Source organism: Falco biarmicus, chromosome 4 (genome assembly GCF_023638135.1).
Source record: "Falco biarmicus isolate bFalBia1 chromosome 4, bFalBia1.pri, whole genome shotgun sequence".
Classification (NCBI taxonomy): Eukaryota; Metazoa; Chordata; class Aves; order Falconiformes; family Falconidae; genus Falco; species Falco biarmicus.
The window spans coordinates 11,522,070-11,548,781 of record NC_079291.1 but is presented as its reverse complement, the minus strand read 5'-3'; the positions used below and the strand labels follow the sequence as shown (position 1 = coordinate 11,548,781).

The window sequence follows — 26,712 nt, the reverse complement described above, 5'->3', positions numbered from 1 at the left end:
ACTGCTTATTTTGAAGAGTCATAAACATTAAAGCACATCTTGGACAAACTGTTCTCTCTGTCACCAAATCCAGGAAAGTCTAAAAGCTAGTATGCTGTGACTTTCCAAAAGTGAAAATAAGGATACAGTTCAGTTATCACGATCTAAGTGTTAAGCAGTAAGAGTATGACACTATGTGAAAATAATAAAACAAAACTGAAATTTGATTACATTTCTCATCTACACAAAGATACACTGTAGGAATCAGTAACTCATGGCATATGAACAATATTTATAAAGCTTCTAAAACTTTTTTTTCCTCCGCTTTTGAAGGAGACAAAGAAGGTATATTTTTTTCAGTTGTATTCTTCCATTTTTCAGTACCTTTCCCTTCTGCCTGCTTTTGAGAGGAGAAAGAAACAGATAAAACCAAGGAGAAGATCAGTCTGAACGGACCACATGGGTCACCTAGACTCATCCATGGCAGATGCTGCATTGTCTCTTCCAAGGAGCAGAGTTTATGTCTCAGGGTATCTACGTTCATTACTAAGAAAGACGCAAAGCAGGTAACATTGGTCTCGCATAACACTACAGAGAATAAACAAAACCAGTTTGTTTGGGGTTTGCATAAAAAGGTATAAGGATTTTTTTTTAAAGTATGTAATTTTAATACTGTGTTCTTTACTCACTACTTGGTTGTGGATATAGGAAGATCATCCTTATTTTTAAAAAAATCTTCGAAAACTCTACCCTGCTACTTGTCTCAGGCATATGAATTTGGCCATGAAATACACTTCTTGTTCACTGGTGCCATGTTTCAGTGGAATACCCATGACATGATTTGCACCTAGTTACAACTGCAGGAATTGGTAACTCAATTTAGTCCAGGTCCTAGTGTTATAAATGATCTGCTCCCTTCAGCTTCTGGCCCCGTGTTCGCACTCCAGAATGTCACACAAATATCATAACCCTTAACTGTTGGCGCAGTTGTCTCTAAATGATGCCATATTGGTGCAGCTCCAAGTTATTTATTTCCATGGTGTGACCCAGTGGATGCTAGGAATGCAAGTCAATTATTCACCATTTCATTCACTAGTCACCAACTCTGGTAGAATCTAAAAAAAGAGGTGCAGCCCAACAGGAGAAGTTCAGAAGGCAGCAACAACAGCTGTATCCACATCAGCAACTCCCTCAGCGCACCGAAGCCTAGATCAACAGCTTGAAGTGGTTGGTATGGAAGCTCCTCACATCTATCTCCAGGACGCTTGGTTCTGGCAGAGTTTACTTCAGACTCGGTAGAGTCTGGCCCACTGCCGCACACTCCCGTGACACACAGGGTTCAAAACTTTCTGGAGGGAAGCCACTCCCCAGACACACACTTTCTGAAGCCCCTCCAGAGAGCAGTGTGCTGTGCTGTCATCTGTCAACATGTCAGTCCAGGTCACCACTGCCTGTATAAGATTTCCCATGCAAAAAGCCTTACAGTTTTCAGAGCATACTGAAGGGCACGTACATCCTGCTGTGGTTCCCAAGTCCTTGCAACTTCAGGGCACTTAGAAAAAAGCCACCTACAACACCTTTCCCCAGGGAACTGTCGGCAGTGCCTCAGCACTCAGATCGAGTCCAAGGCCTGGCACTTGGTGTTTAATTCATACATTTATAAATGAGTGGGGTTCATCTCACCTCTGTCAGTTGATCTGATAAAAGGTCTCTATCTACAGATCTCACCTCTCTTGTTTTATCTGGGCATTACAGTAATAAAGTATCAGTCGATTTTAGGATAAAATGCCAACAATTGCCAGGTTCAGGTGAACTTTGGTAAAGCGCTGATTTTCAAACTCTGAAATTTGATTGCCTAGAGTATTTGTTGTTGTTATTTTTAGATTTCCTGTTCCAAAAAGACTCAATTACCCTGGAAAGCTACAAATCCCTGCAGTATCTTGTCATGTAGAAAAGAAAAAAGCACATAATTTTTGAGAAGTGCTGCTCTGGGAAATAACACTGTTGGGGAAGATGGAATGCAATGCAAGCTGATTGGGCCTTTACTGCCAATATATTACTCAAACCAAATGGTTCATGCTAAATTACCATCTGCTTCTTAAATTCAAATCTACCAGATTTTAAAAGCTTCCACTGATTGTTTTAGCAAAGAACTTGCACTATTAAGGAGAGTTAGTTTTGAAGCACATCCTTTGGGTTAATTTGCAGTAAAAATAACTGCATCTTAAGCAATTTGGTAATGTGCTTAACCTGCAAAAAGTGAATTTATGACAGAGAAGTCCATATGTAATTTTGGAGACTGCATACAATAGGCACAATTTGAGCTAACTGTTGCCTAAACAGGCAGAGCAATAACTAGCACAGACTGAAATTCAGGATACTTCAGAGAATAAGGGGATGGTGGGCATAAGCTTCCTCACTCAAAAAGGTGTGTGCATCATGCTCCCTTGAACGAAGACATTAACAACATCTCTCTGAAGGGACCCAACATTCCTCTTGGCCAGCCAGGAGTGGCAGAAGTCCAATTCAAAGGCTGTTCCCAACAGCTCTCTTAATACCTTACAGCAAAACAAGTTGGAATGCAAGCATCTTTTATTTTGCATTGATTTTCTCTTCATATTACCCTTTACTATAAATGGAGACTACCTTTTGGACCTACATTTATGTGATCTTATCTACAATATGTTTGTAACTCACAGCAAGAAATACATTCAATATGAAGTAGAAACAAATTAAATACTCCAGCTTGCCTACCACATAGATCAGGGACAACTCATTTATGTGCAGTTGTTGTCTGATAATAAGTGTTAAACTGATAAAAGAGGGCTAATGACTAAAGCTGTAGCCAAACGGATACAAAGATGCCTTCCCTTTGAATGTACTTCACTTACATCTAATGCAATGAGGGGGGAAAAAAAACCCCAACACACGTTTAAATGGACCCAGACACATTACTGCTGTAACTGAAATAATACAACATTTCTATAGCACTGTTATATCCTTAATGGTAATTGCTGGTCATGAAACTTGAAAACAGAGAAGCTATCTGAACGTGATCCTGGTGGTTCTTATTAGTAATTGCTATAGCTAGCTATTTATAACAGCAGTAAATGGGAAGAGTGAAAGAAAGAGAGTATTCAATTTTGGTCACATACACGATATAGCTGATAACAAGTGGTTTACAACACAGAAGTCAAATATGCTTTATCATAAAAATAACAGAATTATTGTCAATAACTTTTATCTAGTGGAAAAAAAAAAGAAAAAAGAACAGTATCTCACTGTATCAGATAAATGCAAAGCTAAAATTTATAATCATTCCTGGATGGGCCACAAATAGCCAGGTGGCTGAGATGACAATGACTTTTAGGATCTGTTACCCTGTACACCAGCCTGTTATAAAAATAATGTAAAAATATAGTGTTGAGAGGTACAGCTAGCCAGGCTTGTTCAAACCACAAAAACTGGATCTGAATTTTAAGTGCCTGTGAAATTTTTCTGTAATTACATTAGCTGTTTATCTGATTTCCATTAAGTCTTGAGCTAAAAGCAAAGGATTACATGGCACATATTTTACATATATATAACACTAATTTTAAGCATCATTTTCACAGTAGGCTATATATGGATTGCCAGACTGTTGCTACCTCTGAACCATCTTTGCATTTAGTTTAACAGACGAAGACTCATGTTTTAAGAGCCAGGGTCCCACTTCCAATTCATGGTGTTGATTCAGGTAGGGATTTCTGCTGTTTAAGCCATATGGCCAGGTCTGTTAGCTCAGAGGCAGCAACAGACATATTCTTCATGGGATGTAACCACTAAACGGAGAAAAAGAGGCCACTGTGCATAAGTATCAGTCACACAGACATTATTAAAAATCAAGTCACTACATCAACTGCTGAACAAAACAGTGAAACATCACAGGAAAAGTGTTTTAGAAGTGTCTAGGTAGTATGAAGGTTAAACGCGGCAGGTATGCAGCCACACAGTAATAGGGAAAAATGTGCAAAAAGCACAAGTACTGTTGGTTAACCACATCTACAGAATGCATCAATATTTTATTCTTTTCATAACTCAGCAAACCTGAAAAAAACAAACAATGGGTATATTTACCACCGTGGTCCATGGCACCTGGGGGATCCTGGTGTACGTCATAGTCATGTAGATGATCAGAAAGAAGACTGTGAGAACCCAGTAAAACACAGCTACAAACATCACCCAGCCAAAAGCTGGATATAGAAAGTATTCTGTTCCAGCAATCAGGGTCCACACCAGCAGCCCCAATACCTGCAAAAGTTATGGAGAAGAAACAAAACTGTTACACAGTCTTAGACCTCATACATTTGTTCTAGTTCAAGGATCCCCACCACTGCCATTCACATAACCACTTAATGAGCTGAGTTGAGATGCTACACTGACAGAATACCAATCTAACAAAAAAGAAGAACATATAAAACTCGTTTTGCTGTGGCAGGGTGTCACAAAGGGAAAGGTAGAATGAGGCATCTCAGTGTTGATTTAGCTTACTTTTAACTATTATGGAGCCACACTTGTAGTGGTCTTACAGCTAGCTCTCAAAAGGATTGCTTATTTTCGCCTATTAGCTTATGTGCATGAAGGTAAATATTTTGCAGTCAGCAAAGTCACTTTAGAAACAGAACCTGTGAAGGGCCACTGGGATCTTCAGGTCCCATCTGCCACTGTCACGAAAACTCAGCAGCTGGGGTCTAGTCCACCTGCCCTGTGGACTGGCAGGCACAAAACAACTCCCGGGACCTTATTATAAAAGGTCAACAAAAGATCAACAGACAGCACCACTGTGACACGCTGCTGGACCAGAGTGGGTCAGGTTCAGAATGTTATATTCCACTGTTCTTAAAACATCTCTAAAGTGACCTGATCCTGAGTAGTAGATAAGAAATCACACTCAAGCCAAGTCCTCAAGCAAACCAATCTGGGGGAAAAAACTTTCTCCTCATCTTGAATCTGGCAATCTGTTCGTATCTAAGACATGAAGAATTACATGAACCAAGATTTTAACATACTCTTCTCCAGTTTTCTCTAGTGTTAGGTGATCTCCAATGCATTAAGAGATATGAGGAGCAAACAAAATATAAGCCACAGGAAGAAAAGTTGTGTGTTTCACAAGTTGTCCAGCAATTAGAAAAATCTTAATTATGAAAATAAAGGGCTATTTTATTCCTTAAAAACAAGAAAGCAGAAAATACAAATCCCACCACACACACTTTACTGGAGTCAGATGTGGGAATTAAAATTCCTATATTTGAGACAAGACTTATCTCCTTCTGCTATATGGACTACGGTGAAACTGCCTGGCAGTAAGAAATTGAAGGAAGACAAAATTAAAGCACATAGTAACACACTTATTTAACAGACAACAGCCATATCTGGACAATCTAAAGAACCTTCTAACCCAATATTAGTCTTCAGCAGTGGTTAATAACAAATGTCCAAAGAAATATATTAAGAATAGATCATGCAATATTAATGTTTCCTTGGACTACCTTCCTCAGCTCTCAGGAATGTGCAGTAGAGGGACTTCCTGAGCCTACGGTGGCATCTTTGTAATCAATAGCTCCTGACAGAAGATGACAGTCTTGCTATAGCTTCATTTGCGCAAAAGCTAATCCTATTCCCATGCAAGTTGTTGTCCATGGTCCCATTTACTTTTCTATTGCAGAACTGAATATGTAAATATTAATGATAAAGCTCTAAATATTACATACATGACAAAACTCTAGTGTTAAACAAAAGTGTATTGTAATTGGTCCTGCTAACTTTCAGCAGTGTCCTGGTATATGTTTATTTTGCCTTCAATTCATCCTCCTGCCACCCAAACTTAATTCAGCCTTCTGTTATCTTGCACGTTCAGAGTATATTTCTGTACATTATCTGTACATTCATCCACATCCGCAAAAGCACCACACAAATGTCTGTTCCACTTTTCCTTTTTTTTGGTCTTGTAATAGAGAAGGCACATAATGGTCTTTCTAAGAGTATTTTTCCACCGTTTTCACCAATTCAGGATTTTCTCTCTTAGCAGGAAGCCCTAGAACTTGCTCAGACTGGGATAAAAATTCCTACTTTCCACAGCATGCCAGGGGAGGGCAGTATTGCCTCACAAGAACAGTTCCAATAGCATTAACTGGGTAGTTTAAACATACACTATTCTTAAATGCAAAGTTACCAGTTCAGCAATGCTTCTCGTAGTTCATTTAAATTCTAATTCCAACAACATTTAGCAATTCAGTTAATAATGCCTCAAAATGCATGAACTACCCATGATTAGATTGAAAACCAACTCAGTTCCAGTGTTCCAACAGCTTTAAGATTCAACAATCTTGATAGACTGTTTAGCTAACAAAATACCATTTTCTTAGGATACAAAGTTGCTTTTCGTTGTTTCCATCCACTTTAATCCAAATTTAAATTCATAATTCAGAAATTATACCAATGAATAACCGGTCTCGTGCTTGATAAATAATTATTAAGGACAGATTTATCCTAGATATCAACATCTAGTAAAATACCAAGAACAGAAACGTCAAAGATGAGACAAAGAAAACAAATACAATTATAAATCATTAAACACTATAGCCTACTGACAACAGTGCTGGTTTTTAGAAAGCTTTTAAAAATAGAAGTATACTTTCTCATAAAAAGCACAAGACTATGAGAAATGCTTAATACTACATTAAACACAAATAAGGTTGATAAGGACACCTCAGCTTATATAATGGATTATATCTGGTCACAAGCAGTGAATTAGTAACATTAAAAAGGAAAATTTTGAGATTACATGAGACCACTGATCTTACATTACCAGACAACAAAGCTAGCAAGACATTAACTACTGCACTGGTATCCTCACTGGTCACTGCTATTTCCAGTAACATTCTACCCTGGCATTATTACCCCTCTTTCAATCTAATTTTAAATATTTAAGTGGCTGTACTTCTTACATTCCAAATTCCAAATGAATTGCTTTCAATGAATGTTTTTAGCTAGTCCATATCAATGGCAGAACAATTTATCTAAGCAATTGAGATGCGCCACAGATATTACAGATTTATATTCTTAACTAGTTCTTGGTTCGTATGCATCATAACTTTGAAGGGTTGCATATTAAAGTGCATCTGACATTTTCAGTTAGATCCAGACACTCTTACTGCATATTACTGGAGCTGACAGGCTGAAATAATATTTCAGATTTCTTGATTAGACCTGAAAAGGCCAGATCAGCTCATAGTAAACTATTCACTGTGTGCAGTTAAATGATATGGCAAATGGTTTTATTGCATATGTAAACATACGCAATAAATTGATTTAACGTTCACACTGGCTGTCAGCATCCACAAAGTAACTAAAGAGTCAAAGGAACATAGACATCTAGACAAGTTTTCTGTGATTAGCTTGTCTTCTCAGCATATTAATACTGGGATAGCTTCTGCAGTGTTAAAAGCCTGTCTCATAATATTCTAACTGTCCCTTACATTACAGTTTGCTGCTCAACAGATCAGTTCAAACTGGATGACACTTGTGCATCTGCTGGAGCAGTGAATGACTTTTCCTGCTGATTTGGTAACAAACCTCCCCACTGGGAATAACTGGACTATATTCAAATGCCATCTCAATGAGCATCCAGTGTACAGAACCTGGCAAGTGAGTAATAAGTATGTGATACCGTAAAGCAAAGACCAGCAACCGCAACACCTGGGGAGCGCCCATAGTGATTCAGCATGTAGAAAGTACACAGCTACCTTCAGTGCTTCAGGTCAGCTGAAAGACAAGGGAGAAAGTAACTGGGAAAGGCCTCTATCTCATTATAACCAGGTATGCTGAAGTGTACTAGTAATAGCTAAGTATTATATTTTAATTTATGAGCAAGTCAAAATATGCCTATTTAGAATTACAGGAACATACCAGAATCCTGTCAAAAATCACTCTAAGAAAGGAAGGAAAAAGCATCAAGAATGAAGAAAATAATGCACGTGGTAGTCAATGAGAGGGGGTGCTAGGTCCTGAGATTCTAAGGGCTCCACCAACTGGGTCCAGTTTTTCAAGTCAAATGGGAGATAAGGATTTCACTTGCCAGCACATGATAAAGGCAAGCAGTTTGCCCTTGTTTACTGCAATCTCTGATTTCACCTCAGACATCTATTTCGCAATTGTCTGGCTGCTGCTTGATCAGGTATCTCCATTACTAGAATACATTAATATATCAAATGTACTAATGCATACTTCAGCAGTTGGCAGATACCATAAAAAAGAAATAAATTTGTAGCGAAATCCAACATTATTGAGCGTGCAGGTTTAAGATTAGATGCTTAATTGCATATACAAACCCTTAAATAAGTGCCATAATTTTTCCACAGTGCCAAGAATTTCAAAAACATCTGACTATTTAGTTACTTAAAAAAAAATACTTTGTTGCCTAGTAGATGAGACACCTTGTCTCATGTCCCCTTACAGGTCAGTGGGTACGAAAACAGATGTGAGTTTGAATCTGTGTATCCAGTTTTGCTTTCTGAAGCAGCTTAAAAACTGCAGAACTGAATTTGTACTTGCAAACTGTATTTACATAACCTGTGACTCCTCTCCAGTGACACAAGCATTACAAACTCTGTAGCATTCATCTTTACTGGTTAACCCTGCCACACAATTAAAAACGTTTATGCATCCCTTTCAAAGGAGAAAGAATCTCATTGTGGCAGAATTGACAGGGAGAAAACGCCAAGGCTCATCCAGTTTCATGAAATAAAAAACTCACACCAAAACAACAAAAAAACCCAACTACCTGGCATGTTTGCCTAAAGCTTTTCCTATTCTTTAACCTAGAGATGCTTCATAGGACTGTTTCAGTCCTCTGTATGCGTAACTACTGTAGGATTTATGCAGAGTTGCTGCTGGCACAGATGGAAATGATTGCAGGAGACTAGAAGAGTTCAGCATATGCAGCAACAGTTGTCTCCTGTATTCAAGCCACCTAAACATGGACAGAATCCAGCAAGTGGAAAGCATGACATCTTGCTTCTCCTTCCCAAGAAAGGAAATTTACAACTAGTAGAAAGAAAGACCATTCTAAATTACTGCACATCATTATTTCACCACTAAATCACGAGTTAGAAGTTACCTCAGCAGCAGTACAAGCAGTCTATGAATGTCTCAGCCTCCAACCTTTTCTTCCCTTGGCAACTCCCTGCAGGCAAAAAAAACCCCATGGAATCTCCTGTGGGCAGTGAGAAGATGAGCATTTCTCATGCCTGCTCCCTAGTTTGTTATCTCACCTTTCATGGCTTTCAGGGAAGACAAGGCTGGAGATGCATCAGGCACTAAGACGGTAAGCAAGGATCCCCGAGGGCAGCAAAACTTGCAGTTCAGCACTACAGGGCTCCCCTTATTTTATGTTGATTAGTCAACCACCCCTTGTGGATTTGTAAGCATTTGGTAAGATTCACATTCTTCCAGACCTGACATGAGATGGATCACACACCAAAATGCAGAATCTTATAATGTGAATCATTACCGGGGTGGGTGGATGGGTGGGATTGTATTTAAAGAGAAAAAAAAAGGAGAGGAAAAAAAAAGGGCATTCCTCCTCTATTGTCCCTGTAAGACAAGCCCAGGACAGTCAGTCGTAAGAACAGGCAGATTTAATCGTCTTACATTTGACAGGTACAGAATGATTATTTTTTCCTTGCAGCTATGGCTGGAAGTGGAGTAAATGTTTGCCGTGCACTTAAACAACGTCTTTAAATCAGAGGTTTTGTGCTCTCATAAACGATCTATGAAGCAACATGCAACAATTCCCCTTCTGCCACTAGAGAGAGCACAATCATTGCTGGTTTTAGGAAGCTGCTTTAGACGGGGGCAGTTGGGCAGACTTCAGCTGCCCAGCAGAAACATCGAACGGGCAATTTGTATACCGTGCCAAACCCCTGCAGACTGAAAGGGAATGCTCAATATAAGCGATACATATAAAGAAATCTTTCACAAGGGTGATGCTAAGTTAGAGTGTCTGCACAAAGCAACTTTGACAGGTTCAATTCCATACTGGGTATAACAGTAACATCAAATGTAGGGTTTTCCACAAACTACTGGAAATGAGGAGTATTTATTGTTTTACTTACAACAAAACCAAAACAAACTCCACCAAAAGCAAATAAAAACAAAACAAAATAAACAAAACCACAAAATTCTTCCCCACTATTTAGAAAACTGTATTTTAATGTCCATGGAGGAAAAATGCCTAAGGAAAAGTAAGGTTAAAAGCCTGCAAGTACTAGATAAATTAAGTATCAGCCCAGACCAAATTACAAATCATAAAAATCTTGTTTGTGCTGCAGTCAGAAAAAAAAGTTGCTAAAAATATTTTTAAAACTTTGCTTTTAAAACTGGAAGGATCCAGTTTGATTCAGAAATCAAAGACTTCTATTAACACTGAGTAAAGATACAAACACAAGGAAAATCAAAAACATCTTTCAGCTACATGTTTTAGAGAGATGGGATCCTTGCTTAAGTATCTTTGAAACGTCAAGGTCCGTGTTAACGTACTCTGCAACGATCTATTCAATACACTGCCTTAGCCTACTGCATCTCTTTCCCATTCCCAAATACTTTAACACAGAACATTACAATGAGTTGACACCAGCGAATACGACCGCCGCTCCGCTCCCCCCCCCCCCCCACTAGTGACAGTACTGTACTTCACAAGCATTCGGTGTCAGCAGCCATTGGAAGCATTGATTTTGCCAAGAGCTCCTCAGTGGAGGAAAGCTTCGTGATTCACCCTGCCCGTTCGCCTGGTGAGACAATCCTGCAGAAGAGAACTCTGACTCTACATACATGCAGGGAAAACATCCTTTGAGTTCTGCATGTTTTTGCAGGTTGTACACCAAATAAAAGAAAAGGCTAGTGTTTTTGCTGAAACTTTTCAGTGCTTTGCCTTCCTAGCAAAATTTAAAAATCCACAGTGCTCACAAAAAAATGCCAGTGGTCATAACGGATATACAATAAAGTATTTTATCATTAATACAGTACAACTCTTAGTACCAAACTGAGCAGCAGCTACAGATCTCAAGTCTCTCCTACCTTTGAAAACATTCCTATTTGTAATAAAATTGTGCAAAATTCAGTCTCTTTTACTTTCACAGTATTTCTAAAAATTATCTGAATACCTTTTAAGTCATTTTCAAGCAACCAGTTTCAGTGTTGAATCTTCCCACAAGTCTTCAAACTTTCTGTCATGCTATTGGCTCCATGGCAGCACCAGACCAAATGCAAATGCAAGGGCTCAAAATACTGGCAATACTAAACATCACTTGAAAAAACTCTGCCGCCGCCACTCCCCACCCCAGTTTTTACACCAGATTTCCTAAGAAAACTATTGGAAGCAGCTATGCTCCAGAAGTACATCTTCACTAAAGAGTGAACTATCTTACTCAAGAATTTAGTCCAAATCCTATTACAAGCCACACAGTAAAACCTCCTGACCCAGGCTGGAAAATAGTCAAGGCCTGCTGGCAGACATTTCATTCAATAGGGAGTACACCTATTCTGGAGTGAGAATTCAGCCCAACAGCTGACACATATCTAGTGCCTTTCCCACAGCTCCACAGAGCAGGGAAGTCCTCCCACACATCCCCCAGTTCCCCAGGAAAGAGTCCAAGAGTGCCTTCACCTAAAAAACTGGGGACCAGACCTCCTTACACCTGAGCCAGTAAAGAAGGGCTAGTCCTGATGTTCAGACCTGACACTCATGATCCAGATCAGCCACGCAGCAAGGATGCACTGAACTGGCCACGTCATGCGTAAATAAGGGTATCGGCTTGCACTTACAAAAGGATTCACACTGAGAGGCAGAGCCAGTTTGCAGGAGTGCCCAAGAAACTATAAAGTCTCATTGGGAAAAAGCAGACAGAGGGAGGCAGTCAGTGGCTGGCATGCAAGCAGGAAACTTATTTTTCTGACCAGGATGGGTATTGCCACACTGCAGTGCTGCCTAGGCATAAAGACAATAGTACCTGAGCAAAATGCAGTAGCACACCCCAATTTCATGTCACCTTAAGGAATCTACTGCCTACTAAAATGAATGAATCACAATGGTACTCCTCTAGCCTTCACCGTTGACTCCACTGACTGCACTGCAACTCATGCATGAATCTTCTGCGATACGATGCTCCAGCTCCCTGCAACTGACAGCTGAGAAAAACAGCTTGGGGGTAGGAAAGAGTAAGGAAACCATACTGTCCGTTCCAGTAGTGTATTACAATACTCAAGTGTTGCTTCACCTGAGAAATATGCATGGAATGTGTGAGACCAGAGCTAATACAAGTAACGCAGACCAAAAGGAGGTAGCGTAAATTAAAGAAGCAAAAGATGTTTTCTGGAAAACACAGACCACCCCATCTCCCATCAAAACTGTGACATTATTACAAAAGAGTTTATTTCTTACAGTTTCTCAGCAAGTTTTGTCTGAAAAAATAACTAGAGGTAGGGTAATGAATATTCAGAAGGCAAACAAGAAATAATACTGTGTTTGGGTTGTAAATTTTGTTCCATGTGACCTAAAATGTCACAATGGAAAATTAGAAACTGTTAGGAAAGGAATAAAATCATAAAAAACCTCACCAAACAGAACATATCACAGTGCTTTATAAATCAATGGCGTACCCATGCACTGAATATATTTTGTTCATCCCTTTCCCATTTCTAACATTATTCAGCTGGATTATGCAAGGCACAGAGAAGGGCTCCTGCACAAAAAGTAAGTTAAAGTTGGAAAACAGATGAATCTATTCCTTCAGTCTATCGAAGGCTGAAGGAGGATAATACAGAAGTCTGCAGAATGGCAAGTAGCATGAAGAAGGGAACAAGGACTGGATTAGGAATCATAACACACGCATCCAGCTAAATTATCAGGCAGAAAGTTGAAAACCAGAGAGAAGTAAGTGGTATTAAAAAAAAACCAAAAAAACCTCAAGAAGGAAAAAACCAATACATAACCAAATCACAGAATTCATTGCCACAGGATGCATCATACACCCTCCTGAAAGACAGGTCAGCCCTGTCTGTATATATTGCCTATATAAACAATAGACAAGATGCAACCTTCAGCTCTGGAAATTCCAAAGTGTGCAGTTTGCTAGAAGCTAGAAAACTACAGCAGAGAATCATCTTGCTGTATGTGCTCGTTCTTACATTCCTCCCTAAGTTTTCAGTTATCAGTCATTATCAGAGACTGAATACCAGACCCAACAGACCACTGACCAGATCCATTCCAACCGCTGTTAGTAACTTCTGGTTTTAATTTGCCCTACTTTCCTGCAGGGGACCCTGACAATCGAGTACTGAAGGCTGCAAAAGTGTTGATAGAATAGGATGGGATGGCTACATGCCACATCAATAGACCGTTTGTTCTAAAGTAGAATTATGAGGAATAATCTCAAGCAGCGGTGAAGAAGCTGGCTTGAATTATATCATCATAAAATCTATCTTCTTTGCAGAGCAGTGGTTGATCATTAACAGATCATTAAAATGTGTACAAAGCATAAAAATTGGTCCTTGTCCCAGGGCACTTTCCACATTAAATGCTTTAAGGTTTGAGGGCTGCATTCAGGAGCACACTACTGTTTACTGATGCCTGTAAATTCTAAATTAATGCTTGTGTTTTGCCTGAGGATCTGCACACACGAGACATTTATATAGGTTACTGTGCACTATGCATATATTAACTTATGCACCCTTGCTAAGACAGTGCTACCCATCATTTAATCTACACAGCTGCAGCAGAAGATCCAGCCTGATCTTTGCCCATAATGTTCTATTATTCCACTAAAGTACTTTTTTATGCAGAATACTGTGCAACAAACCCATTCCAGGTCAGTCACGCTCAGAGCTGCTGCAGCTCGCTGGAAATGCACTGGCTGCTGTTATCATTGGCTCCATCAGGGCCACAGTTTAATAGAAAAATAAAGAGGGGTGGTGCGAAGTGCTACCAAAGACAAACAGCTTGTCCTAAAAAGCACTTACCTTTCCGGAAGGGCACTCAGTTGGAAGGCAATGACCTCCACGGTGCTTAATCTCTAAATGTGACCTCAACGCAAGGAGACGCCTGGCCTCTTATCTACGGATCAAGACGGATGCGAGTAAAAGGAATGCTGCTGCTCCCTTTTCCTTCCACTTCAGCAAGACCTGGCTGCAGCAGGGATTACTCCCACCACCTAGCAGCTCCCCAAAAGAAACACCTTGCTGTTGCGCAGCAGTGCTGTTGATTTAAAATTCACTGTCCACAGATTCCTAACAGAGTTGGGAGAAGTGGTTCTGCTACAGCAAACATCGTGGTAACATGAAGCTGGGAATTACTGAAATTCCTGCTACGTTTTACTCTTCAGCAGTGAAAAAAATGTAATAGTATATTAGATCCCTTAGATCTGTCTTTTCAGTTACTTTCTGAGAAAATTTTCACTTAATGCTGTTTTCAAGTATGAATTATAAAACAGAGAAAAATTACAAAGCAAAATAGTCACACAGACACACACGGCACAGGGTACATATTTCTTTGTTTTCTAATGGTTGTTTTGTGCAGCCTCCAGAGGTGGTGTTTCTTGGGGGAAAAAACTTGGAAGACTTGGTTCAAACACCTTCTGATTTAAAACTAGCAAATAATCTAATCATTTTTTCTTTTCAAAAGCTTGGTTATAAATCATCAAGACAGGTGATACAAAGTTTAATGGTTTTGTATTTAACATTCAAATATTAATGCATTTTGGAGCTCCGAGTAAAGTAGCTGATTTCTTCAAGAAATGACATTCACAAGTTGGCCCTCTAAATCCGGTCCCTGTACAGGCAGTAGAGAAACAAAAATACATCCTATATGACCCACATGAAATGCAGAGGTTATTTATTGAGTTGATTTGTGATGAGTCCTATCAACAAATTCATACAATGCTATATGATTTCACTGATTTCACTTTTAAAAGATCTTTATACTACAAAATTACGTGCAGATTTGAGAGCTCATATTCATAGGGAACATTAACTACTTGGTCGAAGGACTTTAAAAGGGCTTGCAGTGCTCCTTTGCAGCAATTTAAATATTTTTTAAAAAAAAAAACCAACATACTGGTAGGCTTTTTGAATTCTGATTTTGAGACTTGAAGCCAAGATTTGGACAGAAGACGTTTCCTCACATTTAAACAAGCATTTCAGTTGATGATGAATTTCATATCTCCTCTCAAGACAGAAATGATTTCAGGAGTGCAGCTGCAGCTTAACTGTGAGATAGGGTCTGCCCCCCCCCCCCCCCCCCCCAGTTTAGAGTTTTGGGGGGAGTTTCTTGGGTGGGGCAAATGACAAGCTTAACATCAGGGGTCCTCAAACTTTTTAACCAGGGGGCCGGCGCGCGGATGAAGTGGCAGGCAGTCATCTGCGGCTGCTTGGTTTCCCCCCCCCAACCCTGGCAGGGGGGTCTGTAAATACCGGGGGCCAGATTGAGGACAGGACCCTGGGGGGCTGTATCTGGCCCGAGGGCCCTAGTTTGAGGACCCCTGCTTAACATACTACCTTTTATTTGCACAGATGTAGGCCCTGGTTCACACACATAGGAGTTTTTCTGAGAAGGCTCACAGGCTTTCAAGTCAAGTAGTAGAGATGTATTTCTAGAGATAAAGACCATGGTATAGCCTTTGTGCTCTGAATACAACTTCTCCTTTATAAAGCACACCTACAAACTGCGAGTGCACAAGTTTAACCTGCTGCATACACTGAATACGTGTTTGTTTTCTTACTTTTGGGAAGTGTGTGAGGGAATTATTTCCCTTGCGCAGAAAAATTAGAAAAAAAGACTATTAGCTTCAGTCATGCCTAACTGTCCGGAAAAGCTCAGAGGTAGATTCTGATTCAAAAGATACAGGGTCTTATGTGTCTGTCTGAATCTGTCTTCCCCAATATGGCTATTTATTATTATTTTTATTACTACAACTACCACGTTAATGGAACATGATGGTAGGAAGGGTTTGATACTCTGTTCTAATAAACTCATGTAAAGTGAAAAGTGCTCTTGTACCTCAATCCTGCCTCTTCTATCTAAACAGATTTTTGCTTTGGAGGAAGTTTTATAGCACTCTATCTTCCTTTCTTCCATCTTCACGGAAGGAATACAGCTTCTGATGGTAGATGAATACCAGCTTCCCAATAAATGGCAACGATTTGTGTCATTTACTTACAACATTTGGTGTATGTGTCCATGTAAAATACTCACACCTACAAAGAAAGTCATTCTGCCATCATTTGTACGTTAATAAAGTGAACTATTTTTAAAAGAGAATTCCTAACAATGGTTACTTATGAATTATGACTGATTATTTATGTAGTCTACTTTAAATGGTGTCTATGTTCTTCAAGAGAACAATGCTGTATACAGCTGCTTTATTAATGTCACTGGCTCTTTGTTGCTATTTTTACATCTCCATCTTCCTGTTAGACTGTGTAAATAGAGATGCCTATAATTAGCGGACGCACTGCATTGTTCCACAAATCTTAGCAGCTACATTAAAATAGAAAGCTTATTACTTCTTTGGGAATAACTTTTATTTTATTTTGCCCTATAGTTAAGAGACACAGTTGTAGAGCCAGATAGAATGCAATGGAAAAATCAGAGAGCACCTGCTAAGAAAGCTATTGCTGTATTCTACATCCATTTAAACATAAGGAAAATGTTAGCTGCTCATTCAAAAAATATTTTTTATATTTTTATAATTAAAGTATCTTTTAATTTCCATCTGACCACCACAGAAACTGGTGTTATACAATACAGATTTTTTTTCTTGCTGTGAGACAAAATCCTCTAGTCTTCAAAGGCTGAAACAGTTCCCCTTGCCTGACCAACAGAAGACATGAAAAAATAAGTCTGCATCCAGATCTGCTGTTGCCTGCCTGTCTAGAAGCTTATTGTACCTCTTGACTAATTCTGTATCAAGTCCCAAATACAAAAGTCTGACCCCATGAACCATTATCCATAGTTTTGGGTAAAGATTAAGGTACAAAGACTGATCCACACGTTGTAGAAGTATCTCACTGAAAAATTTTCTTCCTTCTCTTGCAAAATTTTCTTTCCTGAATACATTTTGCATTAACAATGTAGAAGAACAGCATGCCTATAAATATTTAATACCTGCATATGCTTTACTGGAGGCATTTGTGTTCAGACTTCACAGTCAGAAAGGAGCATTTTGGCCGTGTGGGCAATGGTATAAAGATTTCACCCTACAACATTATTTTTGGAAAGAGATGATGTCTTGGCATAGACATTGCAGTGATAGGATTCATCTTGTCGCTAAATAAGCTGCTATAATGCCTACAACTCTCATTGTTGAAAAACTTCACCCCCACTTCTCACCTGAATTTGTCTGAAGTCAGTTTCCAAGCATGTCCTTTTCTGAAATCTCCGTCACTTTGATATCAGAGATAACTTTGTACTAAGAGCTGTAGTTAAAATTGTTGACAAGACACAACTGAACAAGAGATAATCACAAATACTAACATTGCTTCTGACAACAATCTATGCCTCCCCCCCCCCCCCCCCCGTTTTTTTTTTTCTTTCTCCTATTTCTTTTCATGCTAGTAGTAGAAAGAGTTTACTTTGAAGGAATCAGCAACAGGGAAAATCCAGAATTAAGTTTTCAATAGAGACCTATTTAAAAGTTGTTACCACTGTCCAACAATTAATGTTTACAAAGAAGCCTAGGGTACAAAGATGAAGAATGATATGCAGGTGAAAATATTAATGCCAAAGGAAAAGAATTATTTGGGCAAACGTGTAAAAAGATAATGCAGATCAGTCATGCTTTTAGAGAAGTCCTTGTTACCATGCTCCATAACTTTAAGGTTCTGAAGAAAAAGTCCACAACCCTGAAGGTTTTCCCACAGCCTGCCTGCTCTCCATAATAAATACGCAAGCGGTGCATGCAGCGTAAGAGAACAAAGTAAAATGCTCCGTGGGATACCTAACACTTGAAATTCAAACTACCAAAGTAATAAATTAAGTATATGTCCTGGTGAGTGAGGCAGGGTATAATGTTCTCCAACTGCTTTAATGGGCCTTGGGTAAACAAAAGAACAGAACAACTAGCTACAAATGCTAGCTTTTTAGTGCAAGGGGGCCAACATAGGAAAAAAATTTCAGGGCCCGAAGACATTGGCTTATTCAGATTTAAATAAATGAGCAGAAATGACTTGATCTCCCTCAGATGTCTGCTCTGCTTTTCTGCCAGAGGTTGCTGCCCTGTGAGGGTGACTGCACACAAAGCTGCACCTGGAATTACTGCACTCCACCACACAGTATATCTGAGGTAAACAACTTGCTGGTTTGGGGTATCACCATATACTACTGAACTCTGAACTGCAGTGAACAGCAAGGCATGGAGACCTTTTCAGCTGTCTGCATTTAAAAGCCACCAACTCAAATTCAGAACTTCTGCATTTACCTCTTGTAGTACACAAACACAGAAAAGTCAAGAAATAAGCAGGAACCCTTGCTGCATGCACTTATGCTTCACTGTCTCCACAATACAGCTAATAGATTTTGGGTTTTCAAGCATACTCAGTTCCATTTCTCCAAATCTGATTTTCCGATACAGTTCACAGATGTCAGAACTGCTGCAAACTACAGGGATTACTATGGATTAGTGGATCTCCCATGCCTGCAAGAGAGGTGTTTAGAGCAATTACACCTCATACTGGAAAGGTATTGCCCACACATTCTTCTAGCCCCTCTCTGCAAGCATAGCTACCACTTTGCTCTGGGAGACAATCATGTTACCAGACTGAAAACTGGTACAACCCTCAAACATACCTAGCAAAGTGTATCCACAGTCCTAGCACAGGCTAGAATTTTGTCCTAAAATTCAGGAAACCTCCTTACCACGAGGTCAAAAAATTTGTCTAAAATATAAGCCCTGCTTGCACTCCATCCTATCCAACCTCCCTCCATCCCTTGCATTACAGAAGTCAAGTCAACAGATCAGGGCACCAGCTCTACCTCAGGGCATGGTCTCACGCACAGGCAGACTGAATTGTGAGAATGGAGAACAAGGCTACTACACCATCAACCACTGGCAGGTAAGTAAGGCAGATAACTAGAGGGCAGTTACCTTGCCAGCCTTCAGCACCAAATTTGCAACTGCTTACCAGTTAGCTGCCTCTGCAGCACTCAGGCCACAGTTCATCGTGGTTTAAGGCAATGGGAACTGTGCTTGGGTCAGCTGCTGGTTCAGTGGAGGTGGCCACGACCTGACCCAGCAGGCAGCTGGCAGTACCAATATTGAAAAACGCAGCAAGCGACTTTGTTAAAGGCTATCTGCATCCGCACTGCAATTTGTTAGCAGCAAGTGATGCAGCACACACACCAAAGTTATAAGGAGGAGAACTCTAGGTAAGTAACAAAAGCCAGGCAGCTGAGTGAGGGGTTCCAGGCTGAGGGTATGCTCTGAGCTGGCAGCAGGCTCCCTTCCCACCCAAGTGGTTCTTCTGAAAAACCCAAGCCTTTTCCTGTAGTTCTGTTTATATTACACCATCCCAATATACACAACCAACTAAATTATATTTACTTCGCTAACTTCCACACCTTTTCCTCTTTCTCTTTCCTCAGATTTGGATCACAGCTTTCTTCTGCCCAGTATTTTCTTCCCTAGAATGACAAAGATGCAGATACAATAAAGAGGTGTCACCAGCCTTTGTTCAAATACCCTTTGTTGAGTATCTCAGCTATTTACCTCCCACTCAGAAGTTCCTGTTTTCCCACTGAGTGGGGGAAGGGAAAGCTGTAAACCTGTATAGTGTTATGGTGGCTTTTTTGTTTAAAAAGTCTATGTGCAGTCAGAGATATTTAGTATGTTGTTCCCCCCCCCCCCCCCCCCCCCCCCCGCCAGCATAATATTACTAGTTTCAAACCAAAGGGACAATTCATATCAAAGAGGGAAAATTCTTTAGAGAACTAAAAAAAAAAACCCACCAAAACTGACTACAAAAGCAGTATTTTGCTGGTACCCCTTTCTTCAAGTTGCCAACTATTGTTATATTAAAATGCTCAAATCCACACACACTGAAAACTCGGCCCTCTATCACAAACTGTGCACAAACACAGAGGCATATAATGTAATCCCCTTCTGCTGACAATATTAGAGCTCTTAGCAAATAAAACCAAGAAAGCAGAAAGGAATTAGGCCACTGAAAGACATCACTAGCTGGGAGCTTTGCTAGTTCACACAAAGGGAAAAGGAAGAACACAGCATGCATAGTGATTTGCCTTTGACACAGGAGAAGCCATATGTGATAATCCAGTGATGAAGCAGGAAAGCTGTAAGACACACTTGTTTGCTGGACTGAAGAAACATGTTTAGATCAACATTTGTGATGCCGAGTTGTTTTGACACTTAGAATTTAATAGAACCATGAGGGTATGGTGATGACTACAAAATGACCAATGCTTCATCATGAAGTAAGATAGCTCCTTGTACTGTGTGATACATGACTATAGGGAGCTTTAAAGAAATATGTAAATTAGACATCTGGGTTATGAAAGGGCATGTCCAAGGAATGGATCTGCACAGCTTCCCCTTTTATCATCTATCAGCTACCCTGTTTAAGACAAAGAAAACGTACATATGAAACTGGTAGACAAACTGGTAGCGCTGACAGCAGTTTGTAGGAATTTGGGGGGGGAGGGGGGGAAATCTTGGTAACAAGTGGTTTAATTATGCCTTTCATTTTCCCAAAGTCAATTTTAGCTCAGTGATCAACACAAAAAAAAAAAGGTAAGAAGCGTTAATTAGTCTCCTCCTAATCTCCATCTAATTTGACAGCAAGGAGTATTGGAGAGGAAAGGTCTTCAGGGAGGTGATCTCTGTTATTAGACTAATCCACAGTGCTGGGGAAAAAAAAAAAGCGGGGAAAGTTCCTGGGCATACACTTTTCTTCAGCACCAGACGGAAGGAACAACAGAGCCGCCCCTTTACCAAATGCTAACAAGTGGATAGGAAACGACTATCGGAAAGGAGGTGCTGATCTTTAAGAGCCCGACAAACAATATAAGCACCAATTAGTGTGTACAGCCTTTGCGGTTGGTAGGCTTTCATGTTGTTTTCATTTCATCTGCGGATACGTCAGGATGACTGAAGTCAATGGGAAATGTGCAACAAGTTTTAATAGCATCAAGAACTGGTTCACTATAACCTTCTCTTCATAACAATATTGTTTGTGTACATTAGATCTTAATCTGATTCTGTCCCATCAATGCATCTAGACTCTATTTGCACCTCTTCTCAGGGTCTTCTTGTGTACATTGCTGTTTCTGTAAAATTACATAGACAACCACCACACGTCAAAATTAAGTGCTCTTTTAGAATGCACTTCACTTTTTTTTTTTTTTTTAACCGAGACCTAACTTGCAGAGGCATTTTGAAATAAAGCTCAGTTTCTTAAGTGAAAATTACTTCAGGCATAGTTTGGATTGGGTTGGTTTCGGTTTGGGGTGTGTGTGGGTGGGTTTGGGTTTTTTTTTCTGAGGCTACCATTCCACTGTTCAACTTAATAAGAAAGTAAAAATTAGATGTAACCAAGCTTAGAGAATTCCATCTCATTTATTGCTATTTACTCAGTTTAATTTTAACTTGAGCTAGTAAAACACTTTCCAAGAGACCTCACCTCACCTTTAACACTTTATCTTGACTTGCTTACTTCAGGCAAACATTTGCTAGATATTTCCCTGTTACTGTATTAAAGAGAATGTCAAGTTCTTTGTACAAGTGTCTGGTCATTTTTCATGATTGCCAAAGTCTAGAAAAAAACCAAGTTTGAACAAAATGTTTGGAAACCTTATTCTCCTGGCTAAGATTCCTACCTTTTTTGCTGAGAAAATAAACAGGGAAAATTCTTTAAATATAATGAATGGAACAATGAAGGTATAACTGATAACTTTAAAAGTTATCATTATTCCACTCTTGTTAAGTCTCATCATTCAGTCATAATTCTATAGGCTGTGTCGTATGTTCAAGGCAGGTATTATCCATCTTCAGATGGAGGTCTTAATTCAAATACAAAACAAGAGCCATCTCTTCAAGCAGGTAATTTCTTTCTTCTTGGACACTGCCTTTTAAAGTTAAGTCCCATTAATGCAAGAATCTACTCAAAAGAGTAATATAAGGATTGTGGTTTTTCAAAACTAAATATAGTAGTTTCCCAATGACAACTGTCTTTCTGTCCAGTACAAAATTTATTTGGCATCCAGACTCACTCCTGTGCATTAGAAGAAGAAAGAACACTAATAATGTATTCATTTGTACTGTGCTATATCTTAGTAACACCACATGCAAGGAGAAATATTTTCATCTTGGAGGTCAACTGGCAAGCCACAATACTAAATAACTGTTGTAACTGTATTGCCAGTCCAATGAACATGGCTTCAATGAACACAGCAAGGCTTCAGACTAGCAATCAGAAATCCCAACAGAGATCCTGCTTTTCTTCAATATAAGAAGTCTGGGATGCATAGAACTTTTCAGCCTTCTTCTAAAAATCCTTCACAAAGGTCATCACAAGATTGTGGTAGGTTTGACAAAACCCACGTCTCTCCAACCTGCTCTATGCCTATGGCTCAGTCAGAAGCATTTGTTTATTGAAAAGAAAGCACCTTCCACAATGCAGGAACGAAACATGTCACAACATTAACCAATAACCTCCTAAATCACTGTATCACTATCAGTATTTCTAACATAGTTCTAAAATACTACAGTGTTTTTCATAGTTTTGTCCACTTACAGCTTTATGAAACCATTAAAGATGGATGTGTCATATTGAGCAGAGCCTGTTCTTTCAGCGGCCTCACACCTCCTCTCCTAAAACTCCATTTTACCAAATTCTTACGATAGGCACTGCATCTTCTATGTTGATTATCTGTGTCAAGTGAAGTGCAGCAGACTGGATGAAGATCGTGCAAAGCAGGCCTTCAGCAAATTGCCCTGAGCAGCTGGGCAAGAAGACTTGAAGGAATGAAATGACAAAAAAAAAAAACAAACCACAAAACCAAAAACCAAACCCCCAAACAAAAACAAAAACACCAAAACCAAGCCAACCAGAAAACACACCAAAAGAGTTGGAAAATTAGGACTTGGGATGAAGAAGTAGAAAAGTGGACAAGAGACAGGTACAAACATATGCTGAACTACTTTCAATTAAGTATGCAACACTGCTGGAAGTTCTTCACACATCTTAATTCTGTCATTACTTAAGTATACATTATGGTATAGTCTGTAATTTAATGACCACATACTTTCCCCTTCTCCACAAAACCACCTGCATGCAGCAACAGAAGGGAGAGTCTTCTTCAGAACTAACACCTTCCACTTTGTTTTCTTCTTGTTTACTTGTGTGGTCTGCAGACTTGCTCCCTGCATGCAACTCAGAGCTTTGTATCTGCCTGGGCTCTTTAGAAGTACTTTGTTACCTGAATTATCTCAGAAGTCATCAGTAAACTATTACACACATCTCTGTGAGATAAAGAAATATGGTATCCCAGTTTTACAGACAGTGAGTGCACTAAAATTAAGGTCAAAAGTACTTCTTGCCAAATTTCACTGGAAAATTCTTTTCTCCCACAGCACTTAATATGGTACTGCATTTTACCTCTTCAGAACATAGCTCATACTGACTTCAGCTACAACTGTGAATAATCATTTCTTTCACATCTCAGACCCAAATTTGGGGATCCAGGAAAAAAAGGAAAAAAGTGAGCACACTGAAGTGTAAGTTTCACTTGCCTTATCTAGTATCCCAGAGGAACACTGTGGTGCAAGCAGAAGTCAAATTTTCCAAGGAAAGCAATTAGCCAGGAGACCATCCTTTCTCTCTGAATAATCCTTTTCCTTACTCATAACATGCCTTCCTCCAATGCTGTATACACAATATCCCAGTCACTCCCAGAAAAGCTCTCTTGTGCAACAACCATGACAGAAGTTTCTCAATAAAAATAACATGATTGTGCAGAATTTCACTGGATTCCAGTGTCTGCACACAATCCAATACCAAACCAACACTGCTGGAGTGAACATCAATTCTGGCACTTCTTAATTTCCAAGACCTTTGGCTATAATAGTATTTCTTCAATGGTTTTGTATGTGCCTATACACACGCAAGCTCTTTGAAACGGCACATCATGTTACTGGTAGCAAGGTACATCGTGATTTAGAAATTAAACTAAAACCAAATCAATGCAGACGCTGTCATTTTGGGGTAGCTTTTTCCCCTCCAAGGATTGAACAAAAGCACCACCCTCCCCAGCAGGTATCACAGCTGTGCTCAGAGCCCATAGAGGACAATTGTGCATTTGTTTATGCTTTCTGATCTACAGCAGCGGTAACAGGCATCCAGCCACGGATTCACCCTCACCTCACCCGATCCTTGTCAGTCTGCCATACAGTGGCTGTCTCCAGTTGGAGACAACCAAGGCTGATAGTATCAGCTGAAGTGTCATTTTAAAGGTACCTCACAGAGGTTTTCCTTTTCTTGAAGGCTTTTTTGCCCATTCCTCCTGCCCTTCAGTGTTTAATTCCTGCATGCAACACTGTGCCTCTATTTGTAAGTTTCTCCTAGGGATCCTCATACTTTCCTCAAAACTGCGCTGCCACATTCAGCTACTACCTGCTGCAGGAGCTGCAGCCTTGGGAATAGCACTACTGTTGAATGAAGAGAACAGATGCTAAAATATGTATTAAAGGGACTCTTTCATGTAATCGCTACACACACTGAGTGGCTGTACAACTTCCAGGCTAAATAAATGCAGTCTGCATGAAACAGTGTCACCTGGACATAGCAGTTACATTTAAAGCTGGTGATACAAACTAGTCTTGTTTTCAGTTATGAAGCCCAGGTTCTTGACAGGTTTCCTTTCAAGTTGTGCACATCAGACTATCACCTAAACACAAGCAGCAATTACCGGAGTAGGATCAGAGAGGCTGCTTTCCCCACATGGCCTCTTTCCAGTCCCACCTTGGATTTTTCACTATATTTATTCTTTGTAACTAGATTATGATATCTCCAAAGACTGGCAACATCTAGCTGATTATTACCATGCTTACTTAGTTTGCCTCAGTTCTACAAACTCTGATTTTGACGCATCTCATATCAGACCAGAAACATCGCAGCTGCCCAGAACAAACTGCTGGGACAACAGCCCCCTAATGAGACCAATTTGTTGATTTTTTTTTTTTGTTTTGCTTTGATGATTTTTGTCTCAGCAAACTTGCTGTTGCATCAGCATCTTCTGTGCACCCATACCTTGCAAAAAGGAACAGTGTGAACATTCAGTGTTGTGCTCCAATTTGGCAAAAATGCAGTCATGCCCAGGGGTGATCCAAATCTGTGTAGCAAAGTGATCTGGCAAAGCCTGCATTCAGTATTAAAGAATGTGGAACCAAGACTCCAGTCTCTTTCAGTTCACTAACGTAAGCTTAACACCAAACCTCCCCTGAGCCAGACCCAGCTCGCACTGAAAGCGGTGGGGCTTGATTCTTTCCTTATTCAGTCCCTCCTTCACTGGAGTTTTACCAGTCTTATACCTGAGCTGCTCTTTTCAGAGGCAGGTGAATCAGTGTCAGCAGCTTCCACAGGAACTGGCTCATGCCACATGAAGACAACTACCTTGCCAAAGGTCTGATGGACACTAAAATATATTTGCTATTTGACGCTAGAAAAGAGGGCTTGGTCCTCTCCTCAACAACACACTTGCTACCGCTTTTCTGAACTCAAAAGAGGAGCAAGTGCAGACATATCAGACTGTTACAATACGGAATTTATCCAAAAGAAAAATCAAACTAAAAAAAATACATACCTATGGTTTTTTGTATATATAGATAGATAGATAGATAGGACCATTAGAAACTAAATATATGGCACTGTTATTCCCAGGAGAGAACAGGAAAGAACTGCAGGCTGAATGAGAAGGCACTCACCAAACATGAGCAATACATCGTAATTGTCTCTACACTTCCCATTCAGAAGGGTTCAGAGTCCCCAAGAGAATTTTTCTGTGGTTTTGAGAATACAATTTTAAAGAAGAATCCTTGAGCCACCACTGCTCTAACCCTGCTTGTTGCTGCTACGCAGTCAGTGCAGGACATAGGACAGGGCAGACACATGTGCAGGCTCTCCAGGCACACAGCAGCGCTCCCAGCATCCTAGGGCTGGGAGTGAAAGGACCGAAAGGCATCTAGCACTTAATGGTTCTAGGAGTCAGAAACTGGGGGGCCATTTCTGATTTTGCAAGAGTCCTGTGTGACTCAGTCAATTAACCTTTTTGTCTGTACCCTTTCCCTGCTCACATTCTTACTACGCTGCCAGCAAATATATCTCTTCATCACACATGGCATGAAAAATGTTTAAGATAAGCATATACTACTTTAAGATCCTCTAATTTGAGGTCTTAACAGTGTGTAATAAACCATTCCAAGGAGAAGGCAGGAATCCTACTGCAGAAAGAATATAAAAATATAACACAAGGGGAGGAAAAAAAACCACAAACAAACCCAACAAAAACAAGTCCAGGATTTGCATTCATTTTAGGGCAAAACCCAGCACCAAGTATCTCCATCATTTGCTGTATCTAACAATACCAGTGGTCTTCACAAGCAACTCAGCTCGCATAGTACGGTTAGCCAG

At 39.9% G+C, this 26,712-nt stretch overlaps 1 protein-coding gene across 3 annotated transcripts in view; it reads right to left on the bottom strand.

The window, feature by feature from the left end:
* CMTM8 (CKLF like MARVEL transmembrane domain containing 8) overlaps positions 1 to 26,712 on the bottom strand; it is a 65,457-nt gene that overhangs the window by 32,125 nt on the left and 6,620 nt on the right. For all 3 annotated transcript variants that reach the window (XM_056335041.1, XM_056335039.1, XM_056335038.1), the window contains exon 2: positions 4,096 to 4,269. In XM_056335041.1, coding sequence (XP_056191016.1) covers positions 4,096 to 4,269 — 174 coding nt within the window. The remainder of the gene's footprint in view (positions 1 to 4,095; positions 4,270 to 26,712) is intronic.